General features: G+C 41.0%; 1 protein-coding gene and 1 long non-coding RNA gene across 3 annotated transcripts in view; one reads left to right on the forward strand and one right to left on the reverse strand.

Moving 5' to 3' along the window:
• LOC141085712 (uncharacterized) overlaps positions 1 to 17,363 on the reverse strand; it is a 58,356-nt gene extending 40,993 nt beyond the window's left edge. The window contains exon 1 of the long non-coding RNA XR_012231386.1: positions 17,258 to 17,363. This is a non-coding gene — a long non-coding RNA (uncharacterized lncRNA). The remainder of the gene's footprint in view (positions 1 to 17,257) is intronic.
• Positions 1,522 to 14,919, forward strand: F3 (coagulation factor III, tissue factor). 2 transcript variants are annotated; one of them, XM_073571411.1, is made up of 7 exons: positions 1,522 to 1,731; positions 7,217 to 7,328; positions 8,828 to 9,024; positions 9,609 to 9,796; positions 10,631 to 10,781; positions 11,755 to 11,798; positions 12,916 to 14,919. In XM_073571411.1, the coding sequence occupies exons 1-7, from the start codon at positions 1,668 to 1,670 to the stop codon at positions 12,934 to 12,936; spliced, it is 777 nt and encodes a 258-aa protein (XP_073427512.1). In that variant the 5' UTR covers positions 1,522 to 1,667; the 3' UTR covers positions 12,937 to 14,919. The 2 variants fall into 2 exon arrangements, with proteins under 2 accessions (XP_073427512.1, XP_073427511.1); XM_073571410.1 differs by lacking the exon at positions 11,755 to 11,798.
• Positions 17,364 to 20,188: the final 2,825 nt, after the last annotated feature.

A 20,188-nucleotide genomic window follows, 5' to 3' on the forward strand; every position in this document is an offset into this window, starting at 1 on the left:
TAGATGATAGATAGATAGATGATAGATGATAGATAGATAGATAGATAGATAATAGATAGATAGATAGATAGATAGATAGATAGATAGATAGATAGATAGATGATAGATAGATGATAGATAGATAGATAGATAGATAGATAGATGATAGATAGATGATAGATAGATAGATAGATAGATAGATAGATAGATGATAGATAGATACAAGATGAGACAGATAGATAGATAGATAGATAGATAGATGATAGATAGATAATAGATAGGTAGATAGATAGACAGATAGATAGATAGATAGATGATAGATAGATAGATAGATAGATAGATGATAGATAGATACAAGATGAGACAGACAGATAGATAGATGATAGATAGATAATAGATAGGTAGATAGATAGACAGATAGACAGATAGATGATAGATAGATAGACAGATAGATAGATGATAGATAGATAGATAGATGATAGATAGATAATAGATAGGTAGATAGATAGACAGATAGACAGATAGATGATAGATAGATAGACAGATAGATAGATGATAGATAGATAGATAGATGATAGATAGATAATAGATAGATAGATAGATAATAGATAGATAGATGATAGATGATAGATAGATAGATAGATAATAGATAGATAGATAGATAGATAGATGATAGATAGATGATAGATAGATAGATAGATAGATAGATAGATAGATGATAGATAGATGATAGATAGATAGATAGATAGATAGATAGATGATAGATAGATACAAGATGAGACAGATAGATAGATAGATAGATAGATAGATGATAGATAGATAATAGATAGGTAGATAGATAGACAGATAGATAGATAGATAGATGATAGATAGATAGATAGATAGATGATAGATAGATACAAGATGAGACAGACAGATAGATAGATGATAGATAGATAATAGATAGGTAGATAGATAGACAGATAGACAGATAGATGATAGATAGATAGACAGATAGATAGATGATAGATGATAGATAGATAGATAGATAGATAGACAGATAGATAGACAGATAGATGATAGATAGATAGATAGATAGATAGACAGATAGATAGATAGATAGACAGATAGACAGATAGATAGATAGATGATAGATAGATAGATAGATAGATACAAGATGAGACAGACAGATAGATAGATGATAGATAGATAATAGATAGGTAGATAGATAGATAGATAGATACAAGATGAGACAGACAGATAGATAGATAGATAGATAGATGATAGATAGATACAAGATGAGACAGACAGATAGATAGATAATAGACAGACTGCTATGAGTCCTGATAAGGAATGCAGCCCCCAGACGTGTGATTCTCACCAGTCCCACTGTCTGTCTTCTGATTATACAGGACTTTTGACTACAGGCGACTCCGCAACTTCTGTAATTTGTAGTTCTAATTAGCGCAGAGAGCGGCCTCTGGCGGCACCGGGCGGTAATGACAGGAAGAGCTGTGCAGTGAGTCAGGCAGGACTCTCCTCCCAGTCAGGTGAGTATAAAGGGAGCTGCGGGCAGGACAAGTCCCACACAGAGCTCCCCTCACACAGCAGCAGAGTCCGGGAGGACTGACAAGTATCATCTCTTCTCCCCGGATTACCGGCGCCCCAGGACTACTGCCCTCATCTCATCCCCCGGATTATATCACACCATGCGCTGTCTACTGAGTCTGCTGCTTGTGGCTGTCTTCTGCTGGCAGAGGACCTCAGCACAAGGTGAGACCCCCAGCCTGTCCTATAAAGTGATGAGTGTCAGTAACCCTAGTGTTATTCGGAGTGTAAACTCTTCTTATACTGATGTCAATATTTATGGACGCTCTAATGTTCTGAGAGTCTCTTGACCAGTAAGGACAGGACGCTGAAGGTCAAGTTCAGGACCCCAGATCCTGGGAACTCCTAGACTTCTGTTACCTGTATGATATATACTGATCGCCTCCGTCACTCTCACATGTCCTAGAACAGTGGGCCGCAACATAAGAGAACGTTTACGTTCGCACGGAACGCTCTTGGACAAGTTTTTCAAGCCCGACATTCTTGACGGAACGCTCCCTTACGGAGAGGTTTCCTTTACCTGAGGGGAGGGTTTTTTTACATGTATGTTTGGAACCAGACTGACTTCAAAATCCACATAGATAAAACCTCTCTTCAACGTTGACTTTTAAATGAGTCCGCATTAAAAAAAAAATGTTTTCTAAAATTGTTTTGGAAAAGGGTTTTTTTTTTTCAGTCTTTTGATTTGACAGTGCCTAGTTGGAGCAGATACCATCAGGCTCCGCTTCTAAGAAGCAATGTGCACTTTTTTTTGTCTTTCTTTTTCTCAAAACTTGTGCAGAAAAAAAAATTCTTAAAAACCTCAGTTTCCCATAGAAATTTAAGGGAACCTGTCACCAAGAAAATGCATTGCGATCTGCAGGCAGCATGTTACCGAGCAGAGAGAGCTGAGCAGATTGATATATCATTTTGTGAGAAAATATTCAGTATAACCTGGGTTCCCATCATTTATTCCTCTGCTATTTCTGGGATTTCCGGTCCAGTGGGCGGTTCTATCAGTGACTGACAGCACCCTCTGTATGCACACTTCTATATAGAAAGCTGTCAGTCACTGATAGGACCGCCCACTGGACCAGAAATCCCAGAACCAGCAGAGGAATAAATGATGAAATCATGGGTTGTACTGGATATTTTCTTGCAAAACTATATATCAATCTGCTCCTCTCCTCCTGCTCTATGACATGGTGCCTGCAGAATGGGCGGCATTTTCACAGTGACATGTTCCCTTTAATAGAAATTGTTTTGAATGGTCTAAACTCGTGATTGCAAGAGTTTGGCTTACCTGACACTCCACATGGGATACATAATTTCCAGATGGCTCTAATGTCATCTAAAGAAAGGAGAGTGCTGGGTTGGAACTTTGTACACCCCCAACACCACCCCCTTCCCAGCCTATGGGACATCAGTCAAGCAAGGAATGGCATGGAATTGCATGTGTCTTCTCCTCATTGGCACCAACCAGATGACTCTTGAGGGGTAATTATCATATAGCGCCTCCTTGTCCCTGTATGCACCTATCAAGGTAGAGCTCCACATTGCATAGAAATAATCCTAAAAAACTTCATCCTGTGAGTAAGGACATGGCTGCAGGAGATCTAGGTTTACGTGAGTAAGGACATGGTTGCAGGAGATCTAGGCTTGCGTGAGTAAGGACATGGTTGCAGGAGATCTAGGCTTACATGAGTAAGGACATGGCTGCAGGAGATCCAGGTTTATGTGAGGACATGACTGCAGGAGAGCTAGGCTTACGTAAGTAAGGACATGGCTGCAGGAGATCTAGGCTTACATGAGTAAGGACATGGCTGCAGGAGATCCAGGTTTACGTGAGGACATGGCTGCAGGAGATCTAGGCTTACGTGAGTAAGGACATGGCTGCAGGAGATCTAGGCTTACGTGAGTAAGGACATGGCTGCAGGAGATCCAGGTTTACGTGAGGACATGGCTGCAGGAGATCTAGGCTTACGTGAGTAAGGATATGGCAGCAGGAGATCCAGGTTTAAGTGAGTAAGGACATGGCTGCAGGAGATCTAGGCTTACGTGAGTAAGGATATAGCTGCAGGAGATCTAGGCTTACGTGAGTAAGGATATAGCTGCAGGAGATCTATGCTTACATGAGTAAGGACATGGCTGCAGGAGATCCAGGTTTACTTGAGGACATGGCTGCAGGAGATCTAGGCTTACATGAGTAAAGACATGGCTGCAGGAGATCCAGGTTTACGTGAGGACATGGCTGCAGGAGATCTAGGCTTATTTGAGTAAGGACATGGCTGCAGGAGATCTAGGCTTACATGAGTAAGGACATGGCTGCAGGAGATCCAGGTTTACGTGAGGACATGGCTGCAGGAGATCTAGGCTTACGTAAGTAAGGACATGGCTGCAGGAGATCTAGGCTTACATGAGTAAAGACATGGCTGCAGGAGATCCAGGTTTACGTGAGGACATGGCTGCAGGAGATCTAGGCTTATTTGAGTAAGGACATGGCTGCAGGAGATCTAGGCTTTCTCTCCATTTCCCACCCTTTTTCCCCATTCTGGCATATTTTACATACCATGGTATCGGTACTCTGTGTTCTCACATTCTGTAGCCCTGGGTATTAGGTGTACAACTCTATAATCTTCACGTCACAGGGTGAACATATGGCACAATATACAGTACACAAGCGGAGGCCACAACGTCTGTGATTGGACACGGTCATTTAGTTGGCTTTCTACAATGTTAAACATATTCTCAAGGGATAAAACCATTTCCAGGGATCTTTTGAAGTCAGAACCGCTCTCTGAGGAGAACATAGTTTTATTGTGACCCCTAATTAACTCCGTATGTTTTAAATTTACAAGCGGAAGCTACATCCATGGAGAAAATTGTGAAATGAGGCCTGTTGTTAGGATCACTTATCCCAAGGACTTGCACAATGAATGCAAAAATAATATCTTCACATATCATATATGGTCTAGAGACATTTCACGTGATACTAACACATCTGTTGCGTCGCAGCGGGCACAATATTGTTTTGTACAGTTTGGGATGAGGCTGGGGGCAACATTCATTGGGGAGATTATCAAACAGGAAGACTTTTGTTGTATGGGGGGGACACGTTCCCCCTCAAGAACACAACCTCATCATGTATCATTGGGATTAATTGGATAAATACGTGTGTGCAGCAACCAGGACAATAAATGGGAAAGTAACTTAATTTAATCTCAAAATATTTTAGTATACTTTCTTACTATTTATGTATTATCATCACTGCTCATTGTTTGGCATGGGACATGGTCTGCTTTAGTTAGGTGGTCTCTATATAATAGGTGTGCTGGGGGTGAACTAGAATAATGTGGTCCCCTTTAATATGGTGAGATACCTAATGTTGTGTCTTTAAGTATTTCTAGAATTTGACTTGATCATGTATAAATCTATATGTAGTGACGAAGGCATTCCTTTTTTTTTTTGCTACATTTTCCTGGTTGCTGCTGTGCTTATCTTTCTCTCTTGTTTATATTGTACAGTATCAAGTCTCATATATATATATATATTTTTTTTTTTTTTCATTGGGATTTATTGTGAATTTTAGTGATTCGGACGAAATTTTCTTATCTGCTATCCTCCTTTAAATTTCATTGTTAATGTAGCCTTGTCACGCCCTATGGCCGTATAGAATGTGGACTTGCAATATCTGACAAGTTTAAGAGTTTTCCACATTCGGTGGCCTCGTTAGTTGAGCAATGTTTCACATACTTGTGTTATCTGTGTTTTTCATGGATAAAACATGCACCCATTGGCCTCTGTTCCTATGGTGAATTTTTGATGTAGATTTTCTCCACCTATTACATAAAATAAGTTACTGTCGTTTTTTCGAAAATCTACAACATCAAAAACTCCTCGTGGGAATGTAGCGTTATAGGCTTTAAAGCTGTTCACGTATCCATATTTGTTTTGCAGTGTCTGCAAAAAAAACCCAAAAACTCATAGAACCCATTTTGTCATCTGAGTGCTCTACATTTTCGAGTAGCTAATCGGTAGAAGAAGCTTGGAATCTGTATTTTTTTTTTGCATTTTAGACACAGGTAGAAAAAACTGATGTACGACAATGATAATGTGACCCAGCACACTAACGGAAATCGGTACCTTTTTTTTTTTTTGCACATGTAATAAGACAAAAATGGTCACCTGAACGAGGCCTCGCTCAGCATCAGAAGTTCTGATTTTGTTTTGCTTTGCTAATGTGATCCCAGAGACAAGTTTTCCGACCTTTGCTATATAAATATCTGTATTTACTGTGTATTTTCATGGCGATAATCAATATGTTGAGATCTGTGTTGTCTTTTGCATATTTTGTGAACTACTGTAAAGTAGCGACAACTAGAAACTTGAGTTTGATTTGGAAGTAACTCATCAGCATGTTTCCAACAATATCCTTCAATTAGAAATACCCTGCCTCCATCTTTATGCCTCCGTCCTCATGCCTCCATCAGCACTTGGAAAGCAGTACAGGATATTGTGCAGCCGGAGCTCATACCGGCTGATATCTATTGCCGGCTTTCCTTGTTGGTCACCAGTATTTGTGTACATGCAGCAAAATGTGAAATCCGATTCATTATTAAGGCCGGGGTCACACTTGCAAGTACAATGCGAGAAATTCGCATCAATACCCGGCGCTGCCGCTGGCACTCAGGACTGGAGTGTGCGGTGGCAGTGCCAGGTATTGATGCGAGTTTTTCTCATTGTACTCACAAGTCTGACCCCGACCTAATTCAGATTAACCTTTAAACCTTACTACGGCCACAAATAGAAATATTTAAACTTTGCATTAGTTCACAACATTTTGTGCCCAGGGGTGGATATCATTGCTGCCACCCGTATGGCCGCACAGAGCCCCAACGCAGGTGAAATTGGACTACAAATTGCCCATATATTGTACTTTGCACTCTTTCGTCTGTGTCCATCAGTGTTTGTGCCATGACATAATACATGATGAAGAATTATACTTGATGCCAAGCACCAGAATCTACTTTTAGGCTTATTTTGTTCATATGTTTGCGGAATGGCCTGATAAACTTTCTTTTCTCACTCTTGGGAGTTTATGAAGTTTATGGTCACTGAAGACTTTTTTTTTTTCCCCCGAATGGTGTTTTGTGAATTTTTTTTTCCCCTTAATTCCATATATAACATGGCAGTGGTTTCCAAGCAAACGCCACAAGAAGGAGTGACCGGTCACTTCTTTTAGCCACTTCACGGCTTTCGTAGCCCGAAGCACTTAAAAGAAGTCATAAAACATGGCACGTATGCACCGCAAGATATTTTGATATTGCTGTGCATATGTTCGTTCTCTTTGGCTTTTTTTATGGCTTTTTCAGGTGGGTTCAACCTAAAAAAAGACATTGTATGCACATCCCCCTAAGTGGCAGAGCAACGGCGCAAACCTCTAAGGAGACCGGAGATGTTTCTGACTATATTGGGTCACGTAGAGATCTAGGGCCATTGACGCAATCGTGATACATAAGGATAATTAATATTCTTCAGCATTGACCATAGTAAAACCGTGCTTGTGTTTATTTAGTAACTCGCTTACTTCCTTTTGAGATGTAGAATTAAACACTAAGTATCTTTGAAACAGGAGCTTGTTAATCCTTAAAATGTCATTCATCTTTTGTAGGTGAGAACTTTCCCACGGCGACAGGCATCAGTTGGTCATCCATCAACTTGAAAACCATTTTAGACTGGAATCCAAAACCTACAAACTATACGTACAGTGTTTTGCTGAGAAGGTGAGTGATAAACGTCTCTCTGCATATCTATGAAATGATGAGCACATTGTCCCTCCAGAGAGGAAGAGGACCGCAACTCTAGATCCAACAATAGAAAGTTGCTGATCCTAAAAGTCGATATCGACTTTGTCACATAACTTGGGATAAAAGTCAAAATCTCAATCTTCAGGCACTCTTTTGGGGTACTTGGCATGTCAGGCTTGACATGTCACTCTCCACAAGGAGCAACGTTGCCTCTACGTTTCATAGATGGTGATCCAGACTATCAAGTTGGAAAAGTATAGATTTAACAAGTTCTAATGTTTTTTGGTAAAGCTAGGTGGCACCCGCTGTGAGTAGGAATTGGTTATAACTATGGACGCCACACTGACAACTCACAATGTGGCATCCTGGAGGCACCACAAATTATTTATTAATCACGGCTTCTATTGCATAACTTTGCTATTGGAATTATCTGACAATACTTGTCTGTCAATGATTTCCTGGAATAGCTAGATGTTGGTTGCTTTGTCAGGATCATTGCTTTTTTTTTGAGGTGTGGAACATTTGTTCTAGATTACTGTGCAGAGGCAGAATTGCTGATAGTGGAGGTATTGGCATAATGTACGGGTAGTCCTGGCGCGAGCTTGTCCCTGCATGTTATGTTACAAGTACTCGTGAAATTTTACTTTAGAAGGAATGATAAGAGCTGCAAGGTAATACGATAACATGAATTCCACCTTTACTGCGGAATTATGACTCAAAGGATCAGTAGAACTGGTTCCTAAGCTACAGATTAGGTGTAGGAAAGACAACACACAGGGCTGTGCATGGGTTTAAGGCAGGAGTTTGGCAAAAAATACTTTAAAAATAGTTAAAATTGTGTTTTTAACAATGCAAAGTGAATGAACAAAAGCACTCACTAGATTTTCTCTTTGATATAAAAACTAAAATATTCTTACATTGCATTTTTTTTCTTTCGCCACGCCTGCCTAAAACTTCTGCTCAAAACTTTATACATTAGACAATCTGCATTATAGGATGGTAATAAATTGTAGAAAATGTACTTGCTGACGATGGAGAACGTCTACAAGTAGAATTCTAACATGAAATATGCCGCTACCACCCGACTACTCACTGGTGGTCCCGTAATTGGATATTTTTGACCTGTCCTCTACTTCTGGGTTTGTGAGATTCCAGATTAGTTCGGTGTTTGTCAGACTGATCTTTCCGTGAGAAAAGAGAATTGTTTGTCCTCTTCGCTGCTACTGGGTTGAATGAGAACGGACAACCAACCATATATATTCATTATGCGCAAATTACTTTTTCACCACTTCAGAGGGACCATTGATTGTTCGTGGTGTCATACCCATTAGTTTGGCATTTTTTAGGCTATCTCTGAAGCGGTCTTTTCGCTTTATGTTTTTATCTAAGTTTCAGGTTGCCCATGGGAATCTGGCAGCCATCCTATATGCAGAGATAAAGAAATGTCGACTAACGTCTGGTTTTTGTCTTTCTAGTCCACTTTCGCAAGACTGGACGAAGAAGTGTCCATACACCACGGCCACCACGTGCGATGTTTCAGATCTTATGAAGGATATTAACAGCACCTATGAAGTTCGGATTGTTTCAGAAATCAGACCATCGTCATCAATCGAAGTTCATGCTGAGGAGTTTCCTTATGCGGAAGGACCAACTTTCACACCTTATCTGCAAAGTATGTGTTCATTCTATTCTAATAATAAAGACAACGTGGGGGGAGTCAATAAATCTGCAATGAAAACGAGGATGAAACCTTATTACTAAAATTGCACTGTTCTCATAAAATTATTGAAGGATCACTGTTTACCTTATTTTTCTGTTAAGTTTTTGTGGGGGGTTTTCTGTTTTAGTCCTTGTGTATGGAAAATGTGAACCAACTTTCTGTTGGATGTCATGCATAACTGGGTGTTCAAAGGGTTTTTCCAATTTTTTAACCTGAATTTAATTGTAAGGATCCGCTTTATAGCAAGTGGTTTAGCTTCTGGCCTCATCAGATGACATGTCGGAGAGTTGGTTTTCTCGTCAACCACAATGACTTCCCAATATTTGGATCCAAACATACCCTAAAAATGTAGGCAACCCCCTAAGTTGTCTTCCATCAGTATCAGCAGATCCATATCTTTGGCATAGAGTTGAACTATCAAAACACGTTTTTTTTTGTTTTTAGTATTTAGGGGGCAGGGCAAATATTCCTGTAATACTTCTATAATATTCCTTGGTTACCATTAGTTACATGATCTTGTTTCTTTTTCATTGTAGCCATAATCGGAAAACCGATGATCCAAAACTACACATTTGATAAAGACCACAGCCGTCTCACTGTAGTTGTCAGAGATACCCCGACACCCTACAGAAATGCTAATAACAATGTGATCACAGTGCGGGATATGTTTCAAAATGACTTTGCCTATACACTATACTACAGGAAGGCTTCCAGCACAGGAAAGGTAAGAAGAGGCTCCTATATCGTGATCATTATCATATCATCATTTCCGAAGAGAAGAAAAAAAATTCATGCTACATACCTTGGTCAAGCATTCTTTATACTTCAGGACAGCCAGACCTTCCTTGGCCATCACCTAAATGCCTGAACCCTGGGTCCATCTTGCTCTTACTAGGTCCCTGACATGACAATGTCATGACTTCACGGGGACCTAGTAATCGTAAAAGGTACTCAAGATGCTTTAATTTGAGTATGGGCCATGAATCCTTCTAAGATCTATGTAGAAACAGGAAGTCTCGTTTTCCCTGCATGAGTCATCATTAGAAGTACAATTCTACATCACTGTAAATTCCCTTGCCGGGAAGGAGGGAGCAAAAAAAGTCAGGAGTTAAAGAGGAGGGATGGCTTATGTAAGGAAAAAGAGACTTCCTGTTTCTACATAAAGCTGAAAAAAAGAGGAGAAATAGCTAGGTAGAAAGGCAAAATGAGCAATTGTAAGTGCACAGGGCTATATAATAGGATTATTGCAATGTATTACGAAGATAAAAACTTTGATGGGAGGAGTGCTTCTTTAATATGAAGTCTCATACTGATCCGATGTTACCGCATGTATAATAGACGTGCATAATTTACAATTTTAATGGTTTCAGGGTTGAAATATCCCACCATTCCTCACACTTTTTTTTTGTATTGCCTGCATAGAGCATGCTTTGAGCTGCATTCTGGCAAGTGCTTGCTTTATATAAGGCACCGTACAATAATTTGGTAAAAGATGACTAACTTACAATGTTGGCGATTGTCTGCAATTTATATGTGTATATAATTTTTTTTCTCGCAGAAGTCACAATCCTCCTCCACCAATGACATTGTCATAAATACAGAGAAAGGTGACGGTTATTGCTTCTATGTCCAGGCATCAGTTCCATCTCGCATAACGAACCGTGTGAGCCAAAACTCGGAGGAAGTGTGCACGCCATCAAATGGTGGAGGTATGTGTCCAAAGTAAAGAGTTTTGTTCTGTTTGTTTTGGGGGTTTTAATCTTTTGCTATCAAAACATTCGGCTCAAAGTCAAAGAATGTGTTGGAATAATAAACTGGCTGTAAAACTAGAAAGGTTTTTTTTTTTCTTTTTTCTGAGGCTACAATAGCTGTTGCCTATGGCTAGCTTATTATGCTTCCATTTAGCTATTGGAAAAAAAAAATCCAGTCCCATGACCGTGACAGTGATCCGTAATGGAATGTGCCATAGAAAGCAAGGCACCTGTGTACTACGGTATGAGGATCATGTTGGGAACCTTTTCCTAGACTTGCAGATGGAGCAGCATTTATTGCATTTTTCTGTGTCACCTCCTGTACAGTATCTATTATGTTCTGCTATTGACTCAGTTTTAAGCTCCACCTGTAAAAAATGATTTAGTCAAGGATTTGTTTGAACAAAAAAAAAGTTAAAGAATCTTTAAAGCCCCATTTTATTTTTTTTATAGCCGTATATAGTTTATCTTCATTTTTGGGAATGGCATCACTTTCCTTTAGAAGCAGAGAAACCTCATGGGATATGTTCTAGTCTAGACGGCCATAACCGACCATCTCATGCCTGCATATGGAGTCACACAAGCGCCATGCATTCTGCTTTCTACTTCAGTCCCGTAGATGATAATCAGAGCATTTTCTCTCATGCTCCAGGCGCTGCTTCATTTCGATGGTCCTTTTCAGGAGCCCTTTCTTGGGATTAATGGGAGTCCCAGCAGTCGAAACCCCAGTAATCAAAGTTATCACTGATCCTGTGGCTAGCTACTAACTCTCAAAGTGTTCAATAACCCTGAAAGTGTAAAAAATATACATTGTAATTCCTGAAAAGTTTTAAACCCTACTATTTTTATGGATCCTTGGAGAAGCATTTCTACTTTTAATGTCTAAGCCAATGTAAATGTCATCGACTCTGAATTTGCTTTTGCTTTCCAGCTGCCAGTGGGTTTTTCCCCTCCACTGGAGTTTTGTGCCTCATTGTAAGTTGACTCCTCTCGTATGACCTCTGTAGACATGTGGGAGTTGGGTCCTATTGCATAACACTTTTATTAATTCTTTGCAGTCCATTCCCACGCAATTAGGTCAATAAGTCACATGTGCTTCCATATAGACCACTCTCTGTTCCTACGAGTTCTTCTATTTTTCTGCCCCCCTCGTTTACCAACACATTACTTGTAATGTGTTGTGGCTTCCTATCTTACTAATTAGTGGAGTTGTCCGGGGGCGGTGTATATTAAGCTGAAGCAACAACTATGGGCCCAAAACTGGATTTTACCATTTCAGACATTCATGACCTATCCCCAGGATGTGCCATTAATACCTTGTAGGTGGTGATGCCACCGCTAGGAGCCGGCCTATCTAGAAGATGGGGGGGGGGGGGGCATCATGTCCCCATTCTACCAGCCATGGTAGCCTAGCCACATCCAGGCACAGTCGATGGCAGGATGACGCTACATGTGCTTTGCAATTTCCATCCAAGTCTTTAGGAGTTGTTTAGTTTTTTATGTTAGGGTATATGCAAATTTTTTTTCTCCAGAATCTCCAATGTTTTGACTTTTTGAGGAGGATTAGGAGAATTTCTGCTCCAAAACCTCCCGGAAAAAAAAAGTGTGGACACACCCATAGATATTAATGAAAATTGCCACTCATGCACAGCCATCTCTCCATTAAGTCTGCATTTGGATTCATCTGGCCAAATGGGCATCAGTGCACCCCCATTTTTTTCAGTAGGTGGGGATCCCAAAGTTGGCAAATTTACAAGGTGTTTGAGATGGAAAAACCTCTTCAATGGGCCGGGCATCACATGTGTCCTGACATGTGGTAGCTACATAATACATTCAGGTATTGCTATTGCACAAGATACGACGTTTCTGCCTCCCGTGAATATAATAAATCCTCTAGAACTATTTTAACAGCTGAAAAATATGGAATATTTTGCTAATAGGAGGTGGAGCTTTGGTGAAAAAGGGAATAACCCCCATATGTATCTTGATGGTACATGAGATACATATATATTTATTGCATGCCAATATATAGTTAATAATTTAGTGTTTTTATTTCATCTAACCCTTCTTTGTCTCGCTTTTGTCTTTCCAGATTTGGACTATACTATATTAGTTGCTGTAGGAATAGCGGTGGCTCTTATCGTGTTAATAATAGTACTGTCAGTGGTCCTCTGCAAATGCGGAAAAGGGCGAACACCGAAAACCAAGGAGACAACGCCGCTGAATAATGTATAGACGAGGGTTGCTGTAACCCCGTCAAAAGCGGATGGACTACTGCTCTCATGGACTCTTCCAGTGCACACTACCTGCCGCTCTCCGCGCAGCACAGGACTTTACTGGTTTCTGTGAAACTTATCTATTTGTTATATTTCTTGATTACGTCAACATTTGACAGGGTACAAGTTCAGGACACATTCCTATAGATGTAACACTACATGATGATGGATGCCGTGTGTCGTCAGTTGAGGCCATTGGGCATTGTCAGCGCTACTGGAATTGGTGCTGAATCAGGAATTTCCAAGGATAATAATGGAAAAATAAATAATATGTTACTTTGAAAGCACTACTAGGTACAAAAATATTCAGTATATTGTGATACTTCCTAATATCGTATATGCAGTGGTACGCTGACCATAGAAGTCTATGGAGGTGGCAATATAATGAGCTACCGGTGATGATTGGCGATACTCTTCTTCAGGATTACAAATCCTACGGGAAATGTCTGCTTTATTTTTTTTCCCATGTCAGCCTATCAGAATATATTCAACCATTGTGGATGACCTTTTTTTTTTACAAGTACACTATAGTTTGCCTATTATCAAGCTCTAGCGGTCCAAAATGTATGTGTAGCAATAGGAGTCTAGTCTACTAGTCAGCCCATCGGCAGCGATTCTACTTTCTGGATCGGCAGCTTTATTAATCAAGATTTGACATCACTCTGGTGGATCAGCAGGACCTAATTCCCATTTTCCAGTGACGTTGAGACTAATCATTTTAACTTGAAGGAACATTCTAGGAAATACATAGAAACTTAAAGTGCCTGCTATAGGCATAAAAGGATGGTTCATGGCACAGACGTAAAGTGTTGCGGTCACGTGTCCTCCTGGCTTTCTGCCTGCCGGTGGTGTTGAAGCACTACTAAAAATTAAGTTTGGACTAGCAGAATGGCCATTAGACCAGACTGTGCACTCTCCTATGCAATCTTTGGGTTTTTTTTACAAGAACTTTGCAATTTTAACCATTAGTGCTATTGAAAGTAACCAAAAGACCACCAGAAAGTATGCTGGTAACATGCACTCCCCCCCCTCAGACCCTGCTCTGGGCTTGGCACAAATTTTAAGTGTTCCTTTCCTTTCATACAGCGTCACATAAAAACTCAAACCAAGTTGTGTTTTGTTTTTTCTTTTATAGTTTGACAATATTGAAATTCATCCCGATTGATGCGCACCAAATCATATCGTTTTTTTTTTTCTTGATCCAAGTCACTAAGCAAAATAATCCATATAAGATTCCATCCATGTGGTGTCCAATTTTTACTGACTGCTAGAAGCTTGCGAAAATTCCACCCTCCCGATACAAGAAAAACTGACCGAACTCCAATGAAAATTGGACCATTTTTCTTCCCATACCAGAGAAATCGCTGGCGTCTGAATGAGCCCCTTTACCCATTAGGTACTCGTGGTGAAACCCACTCATGGATATTATGAAGCTGCTTCTTTACTTGTGAAACACTAAAGATACCTTAAGATTAATACTACTGTAAAACTACACTGCTCCTGCCACATTGATCTAAAAAACACTACCTGAAAATCACTGCAGGCCCTCCTCCTGCGTGGGAGATGTTTAAGCGTGTCTACGCCAGACACAAAGCACTTATCAGGACAATATTGTATTTTTATAAAGGGAAGTACATAGGATATTGTGTTTGGTGATTACTTTTCTACATTGACAATCGTGGGTACTATTTATATAATATATGATTTTTTTTATGGATATGGTTATTATGATATGATGGATTATATTTCTATTTGTAAAAGGAAGTAACTTATTTTTATAGGATTTATTTTCAAAATAAAGGTGAATGGGGAAATATAAAGGAGTCTTTAATGATTGATGCTGCGTCTATTGAATTGCGCTTAGTTTTTTCTTTTTTTGGCGTAATACAATTCCTTTGTTTTCTCTACTTGTTGTAATCTGACAATGAGCAGATTCTAACGTTTCCCTCTCCTCAGGCAATTAGTGGTAATCTCCGGCAAGAAGTTTTTCCCTGCAGCGCCCCCCCCCCAGGGGAAAGTTAAGCATTACACAACGCCCACTCAAATCAATGGACTGAATTTGTAATTTTGGTTTGGTCATGCAGATAGATGTTCTTTGTAACTTCTCTTTCCTGTGGTCAGGGGATCAGGTTCCCAAATGGATCACAGCCTTCTTTAACTCCATAATTGCAAACGTTATTGAAAATGTTTAAAGGCCCCGTCTCACATATCGAGATCGTTAGCGAGATCGCTGAAACATCACCAATTTTGTGACGCAACAGCGACCTCGCTATGTGTGACACATAGCGGCGACCGGCCCCCCCCACTGGATATCGCTGATCGTGCTCGAATGTCCTGGGCCATTTTTTGATCGTTGGCGTCCCACTGGCCAGCATGCATCGCTGTGTTTGACACACAAGAGCGACCTCGGTGACGCAGAACTCAGGGACGCAGGCGTGAGTCATCAGAATAGCTGCTGTGTGACCGCCGAGGTCGTTATATGGATCGCCGCATCGCTGCTGCGTCGTTGAGTAGATCTGCCTGTTTAGCAGCTTACTAGCGACCATGCAGCGACGCACCAGCGATCCTTACCAGGTCGTATCGTTGTCGGGATCGCTGGTGCGTCGCTTAGTGTAACAGTACCCTAATTCCCACCATGGAAATGCTCCCAGATCCTGTCAGTAATACCCCAAGTCTGTCCAAAAATACCCTCTTTGGGGGTCTGCCCTCTTTTCTATTGAGAAATCTGGGACCATTGGCAAGTACCGTATTTTTATTCTAAGAGTATTTTCACTTTTTTTTTTTTTCTTTTTGTAGCTGAAGTTCTCCAAATTCGCCTCTAAAACTTGGAATGTTCACTCCAAAAGATCAGCAAAGAGACTAATGGCGAACATATCACTGAGTTTTTGTTATAATTTTTAGAGAGTTTCTGCACACGCCTTAGACTGTGTGCACACTGAGTCTTTTTGCTGAGTTTATGGAGCACAAACTGTATAGAACCTTCAAGATTTTTGAGGAGGATTTAGAGAATTTTCTCAGTTTCTGCTCAAAAAATTCTGTATGTACAGTTCATACACCCAGGATACGTGCCCACGACGTCTATAAGACCCAACAAGGTTTTCTTAGGCCTCTTTCACACATCCGGTGTCAGGGGTCCGGCGGCCTGCGGCGAATAGCCATGCCGCCGGATCCGGCCTGCAGCGATGACACCGGATGTACATGCGGCCCCTGATGCGGCTTGGAGGACATTTAAAGGAGCCGCAGCACCGGGGGTTGAGAGAGCCAGCCGGAGAGAGATCGGGAGGCGAGAGAGCAGCCAGAGAGACAGCGGGGGACGAGAGAGCAGCCAAAGAAACAGCGGGGGACGAGAGAGCAGCCAGAGAGACAGCGGGGGACGAGAGAGCGGGGGACGAGAGAGCAGCCAGAGAGACAGCGGGGGACGAGAGAGCAGCCAGAGAGACAGAGGGGGACTACAGAGCCAGCCAAAGAAAGGTATGGAGCGTATGGAGAGAGAGAGAGAGAGGGAGAGAGAGAAGGGGAGGGGGAGAGAGAGAGAGATGTGCGCCGGGCACTTGTGGGGTTAAAACATAGTGCCCGGGCATGCGCAGTTGAAAAAGCCGGTCCGGCGCTGCAAAAAAACGTTGCAGCCAACGTTTTTTGCAGATGCCGGACGGCGCATGTTTGCCGTATCCGGCAAAACCCGGAGGCGCCGCATGTCCATCCGGCATGATGCGGCGATCATTACATTCTATGTGAAAAAACCGGATCCAATTCCGGATCCGGTTTTCACAAATTTCGCCGCATCATGCCGGATTTAAAAAAACGGATGTGTGAAAGTAGCCTTAGGGGAAGCGAGTTCAGAAAAAAGCTGGAACTCTTTTTCCAGTAGCTGCTTCGTTGGCGGTTTTGTCATTGTTTTCAACACTTTTCCAGGTGAAATCAACCTGAAAAAGATGTTTGCACATAACCTAATAGGACACTTAAAAATCAGTTTCTTTACTGAACAACCCTTCAGCTATAATAAATTAATATGGAAACTCCACTACTGATAGTCCTGCTCCTACATAAAAACACAATTGCCCATTGTAGGGGGAGTCTCCAATAGGCTATCCCTTTCTATATATCCTACTAGCTATTGAATCAGTTTTACACCCAGGTGGTCAGCATTTTTATTAGTACCTTATACAGTATCTCCAATAAAATGGCACTGCAGATTGCGGTATGCCAGGGTTCCCCAACTCCTGTCCTCAAGGCCCACCAACAGATCATGTTTTCAGGATTTCTTTTGTATTGCTCAGGTGATAATTGCTTCACCTGTGCAATACAAAGGAAATCCTGAAAACATGATCTGTTGGTGGGCCTTGAGGACTGGAGTTGGGGAACCCTGCGGTATGCGCACGCGCTGACTCCGGCACAATTTTATTGAAGACACTGTATGTGCAAATTCGCAGACATTGTCTTAAAGGAAAAAAAAAGTCTCCGAATAGAGTGGTATGCGAGCGCACTGACTCCACACTGACTTTTATGACTTTTATTGAAGTAATGTACTACAATGTCAACGCAGCAGGGTGCACGCACCGCCCATTGGGATAATGGTGATGGTCACAGCATGCACACTGCTATGTTGACGTTGCAGTAGAATTCTTCTATAAAATGGTACTGGAGTCAGCGCATGCACATCCCACGATATACAGCGCCATTTTGTTGAAGACACTGTCTGTGAATTCGCATACAGTGTCTTCAATAAAATGGTGCCGTAGTGAGGTATGCACATGCGCTGACTCAACGTCACACTGCCATCCTGGCTTTGGACAAAAGGACATCTCCACCATTATATAAGAGCCCATATGTGCCCTAAATGGGGTCCACAGCTCGGAACACTACTACAATTGAACACATATAATAGCAGGTATGGACCCAAGCAGCTTTTCCTGGCAATACCTGTTCTCTAGGGATTTTAGAAGTTGAAATCACAGCAATCAGTAGACCCCTATCTGGAGAGATTTTTTTCCTGTACGAGCAGTGAGATTAAGAATTCTTTACTGTAAGAGCAATTGGATTTGACAAGTCTCTTCCACATGAAGTTGTAATAGTCGATTAACTAAAAGGACAAGGCGGCCTGGATATCTTTTGTGAAAAATATCACAGATTATTCAGGTACCAGATTATGTGATGGGGCATTGATCCAGGGAACTAGTCTGATTGCCATCTGTAGGAAGGAATTTGTCCTCTAATATGGGACATTTAGCATCTGTCTAGTGGGGTTTTTGCGTTCTTCGGGATCAAGTTAGGCTATAGGTTGAACTTGATGGACTTATCTACCTTCAACTTTAAAAACTATGAAACTATGGGATGGACTTAGCTGCTGCTAAATAAATAGCAGAAATAGCAGCAAACTTGCTAATGACCTCCTAATTGTGACAGATTCTTCTATGTACTATAAAGAGTAAAAAGTGTTCTAAATAATTTTCACCTGAAGCTCCTGGTGCGCAGCAGATGAGCGAAATTGGACCTGTTTATTATATATAATCACATTACGTATGTTGCAAGGAATATGCATGTGTAAGCTTAGCTGCCATTTGGGAATTAAAGGGGATTAATATATTGATGATCTATCTTTTAGCAGACTTCATCAAAATAAGATTTGTTTGGGATTGAACACCCAGCACCCCCACCAATCAGCGATTTGCAGCTCTGGTTGTGGTTGGATGTACAAAGTGTACATTGCTGATACAGAGTGTCTCCATACACAAGCAGCACATTGGCTTGGTGGTTAGCTCTGCAGCCTTGCAGCGCTGGGGTCCTGGGTTCAAATCCCACCAAGAACAACATCTTAAATGAGTCTGTATGTTCTCCCTCTGTTTGCGAGGGATTCCTCTGGGTTCTCCTGTTTCCTCCCAAAGCCATACTGATAGGGAATTTAGACTGTGAGGCCCATTGGGGACATCAATGCTAATGTGTGCAAACTGTTAAGTGCTGTTGAATATAATATTATATATTATATTATTACTATATAAAGATTATTATTATACACCATATAGTGGTCATTTTCAGGTACCTGCAGTACCCATGAATGGCCACTGCACAGTTTATGGCGCTATGCTGTTCTTGCTCCAAAGCAAGCAGCTGATGGGTGGGAGTGTCTGGATTTGTACCGCTGGCCGATCTTATATTAATGGCCTATCATAAGGATATGTCATAAATATCTAATTAGTGGGCAGACCCTGTAATGGTTAAATTAGCTACATGATGTGGAACTTCACCTTTGAACACTATTGACCCATTTACATATTGATAGACTTTATTTTAGCCAATATTTTATTACTTTTATCTTATCTACATTGAATGTAAAGACTACACCTCCCACAAAGAAAACACATAAATGGTGAGAGGATGGCCTATACACAAAGTGACCATATACAATGGTGAGAAAGCCAACAGCTGCTTCTCGCAACTCCTCCATAATCGTGCACATTCACCAAAGCGTGCAAGACCTGGGCAACAAAGTAATGAAATCCAAAATAACACACTATTTTTTCCCAATAAGTCCTATACAGGAAGAAACCTCAGACTTCTGGGCCCGTGTGATCATCGGTGGGTTAATCTTGTAGATAAAGAGGGTGTAGAGAAAAATGTGCATGTATCACATAGAGGCAGCTTATCTAGATACTATGGGAACTCTGAGAGAGGGAGTCCAGCTCACGTTGGCTGAGTCCCATATTCTAATGGATAGTGAGAACAGGAGTCCCCTCCACATAGGTACTAAAATTCAAGTCCTCAATCCTGATATATACAGCATATATATAGTGGGGAAAATGAGTTTTCCCACCTACAAAGAATGGAGAGGTCTCTAATTTTTATTGTAGGTACACTTCATCTGTGAGAGACAGAATCTTAAAAAAAAAAATCCAGAAAATCACATTGCATGATTTTTACATAGTCAACTGGCATTTTATTGCAGGAAACAAGTATTTGATACAATAGAAAACTAGAACTTAATATTTGGTACAGAGCTGTTTCCTGTAGTCTTTGTCCAAGTTTGCACACACTGCAGCAGTGATTTTGGCCCACTCCTTCATACAGATTTTCCCAAGATTTTCCAGGTTTTCC

Source organism: Dendrobates tinctorius, unplaced genomic scaffold, assembly GCF_039654945.1.
Source record: "Dendrobates tinctorius isolate UK_male_01 unplaced genomic scaffold, ASM3965494v1 ptg000029l, whole genome shotgun sequence".
Classification (NCBI taxonomy): Eukaryota; Metazoa; Chordata; class Amphibia; order Anura; family Dendrobatidae; genus Dendrobates; species Dendrobates tinctorius.

Bases quoted from the DNA above. Each gene is read 5' to 3' on its own strand.
- F3 (XM_073571410.1), top strand. From the start codon at position 1,668: ATGCGCTGTCTACTGAGTCTGCTGCTTGTGGCTGTCTTCTGCTGGCAG. The intron at 1,732-7,216 runs GTGAGACCCCCA...CATCTTTTGTAG, and splicing joins GCAGAGGACCTCAGCACAAG to GTGAGAACTTTCCCACGGCG. The intron at 9,025-9,608 runs GTATGTGTTCAT...TTTTCATTGTAG, and splicing joins TTTCACACCTTATCTGCAAA to CCATAATCGGAAAACCGATG.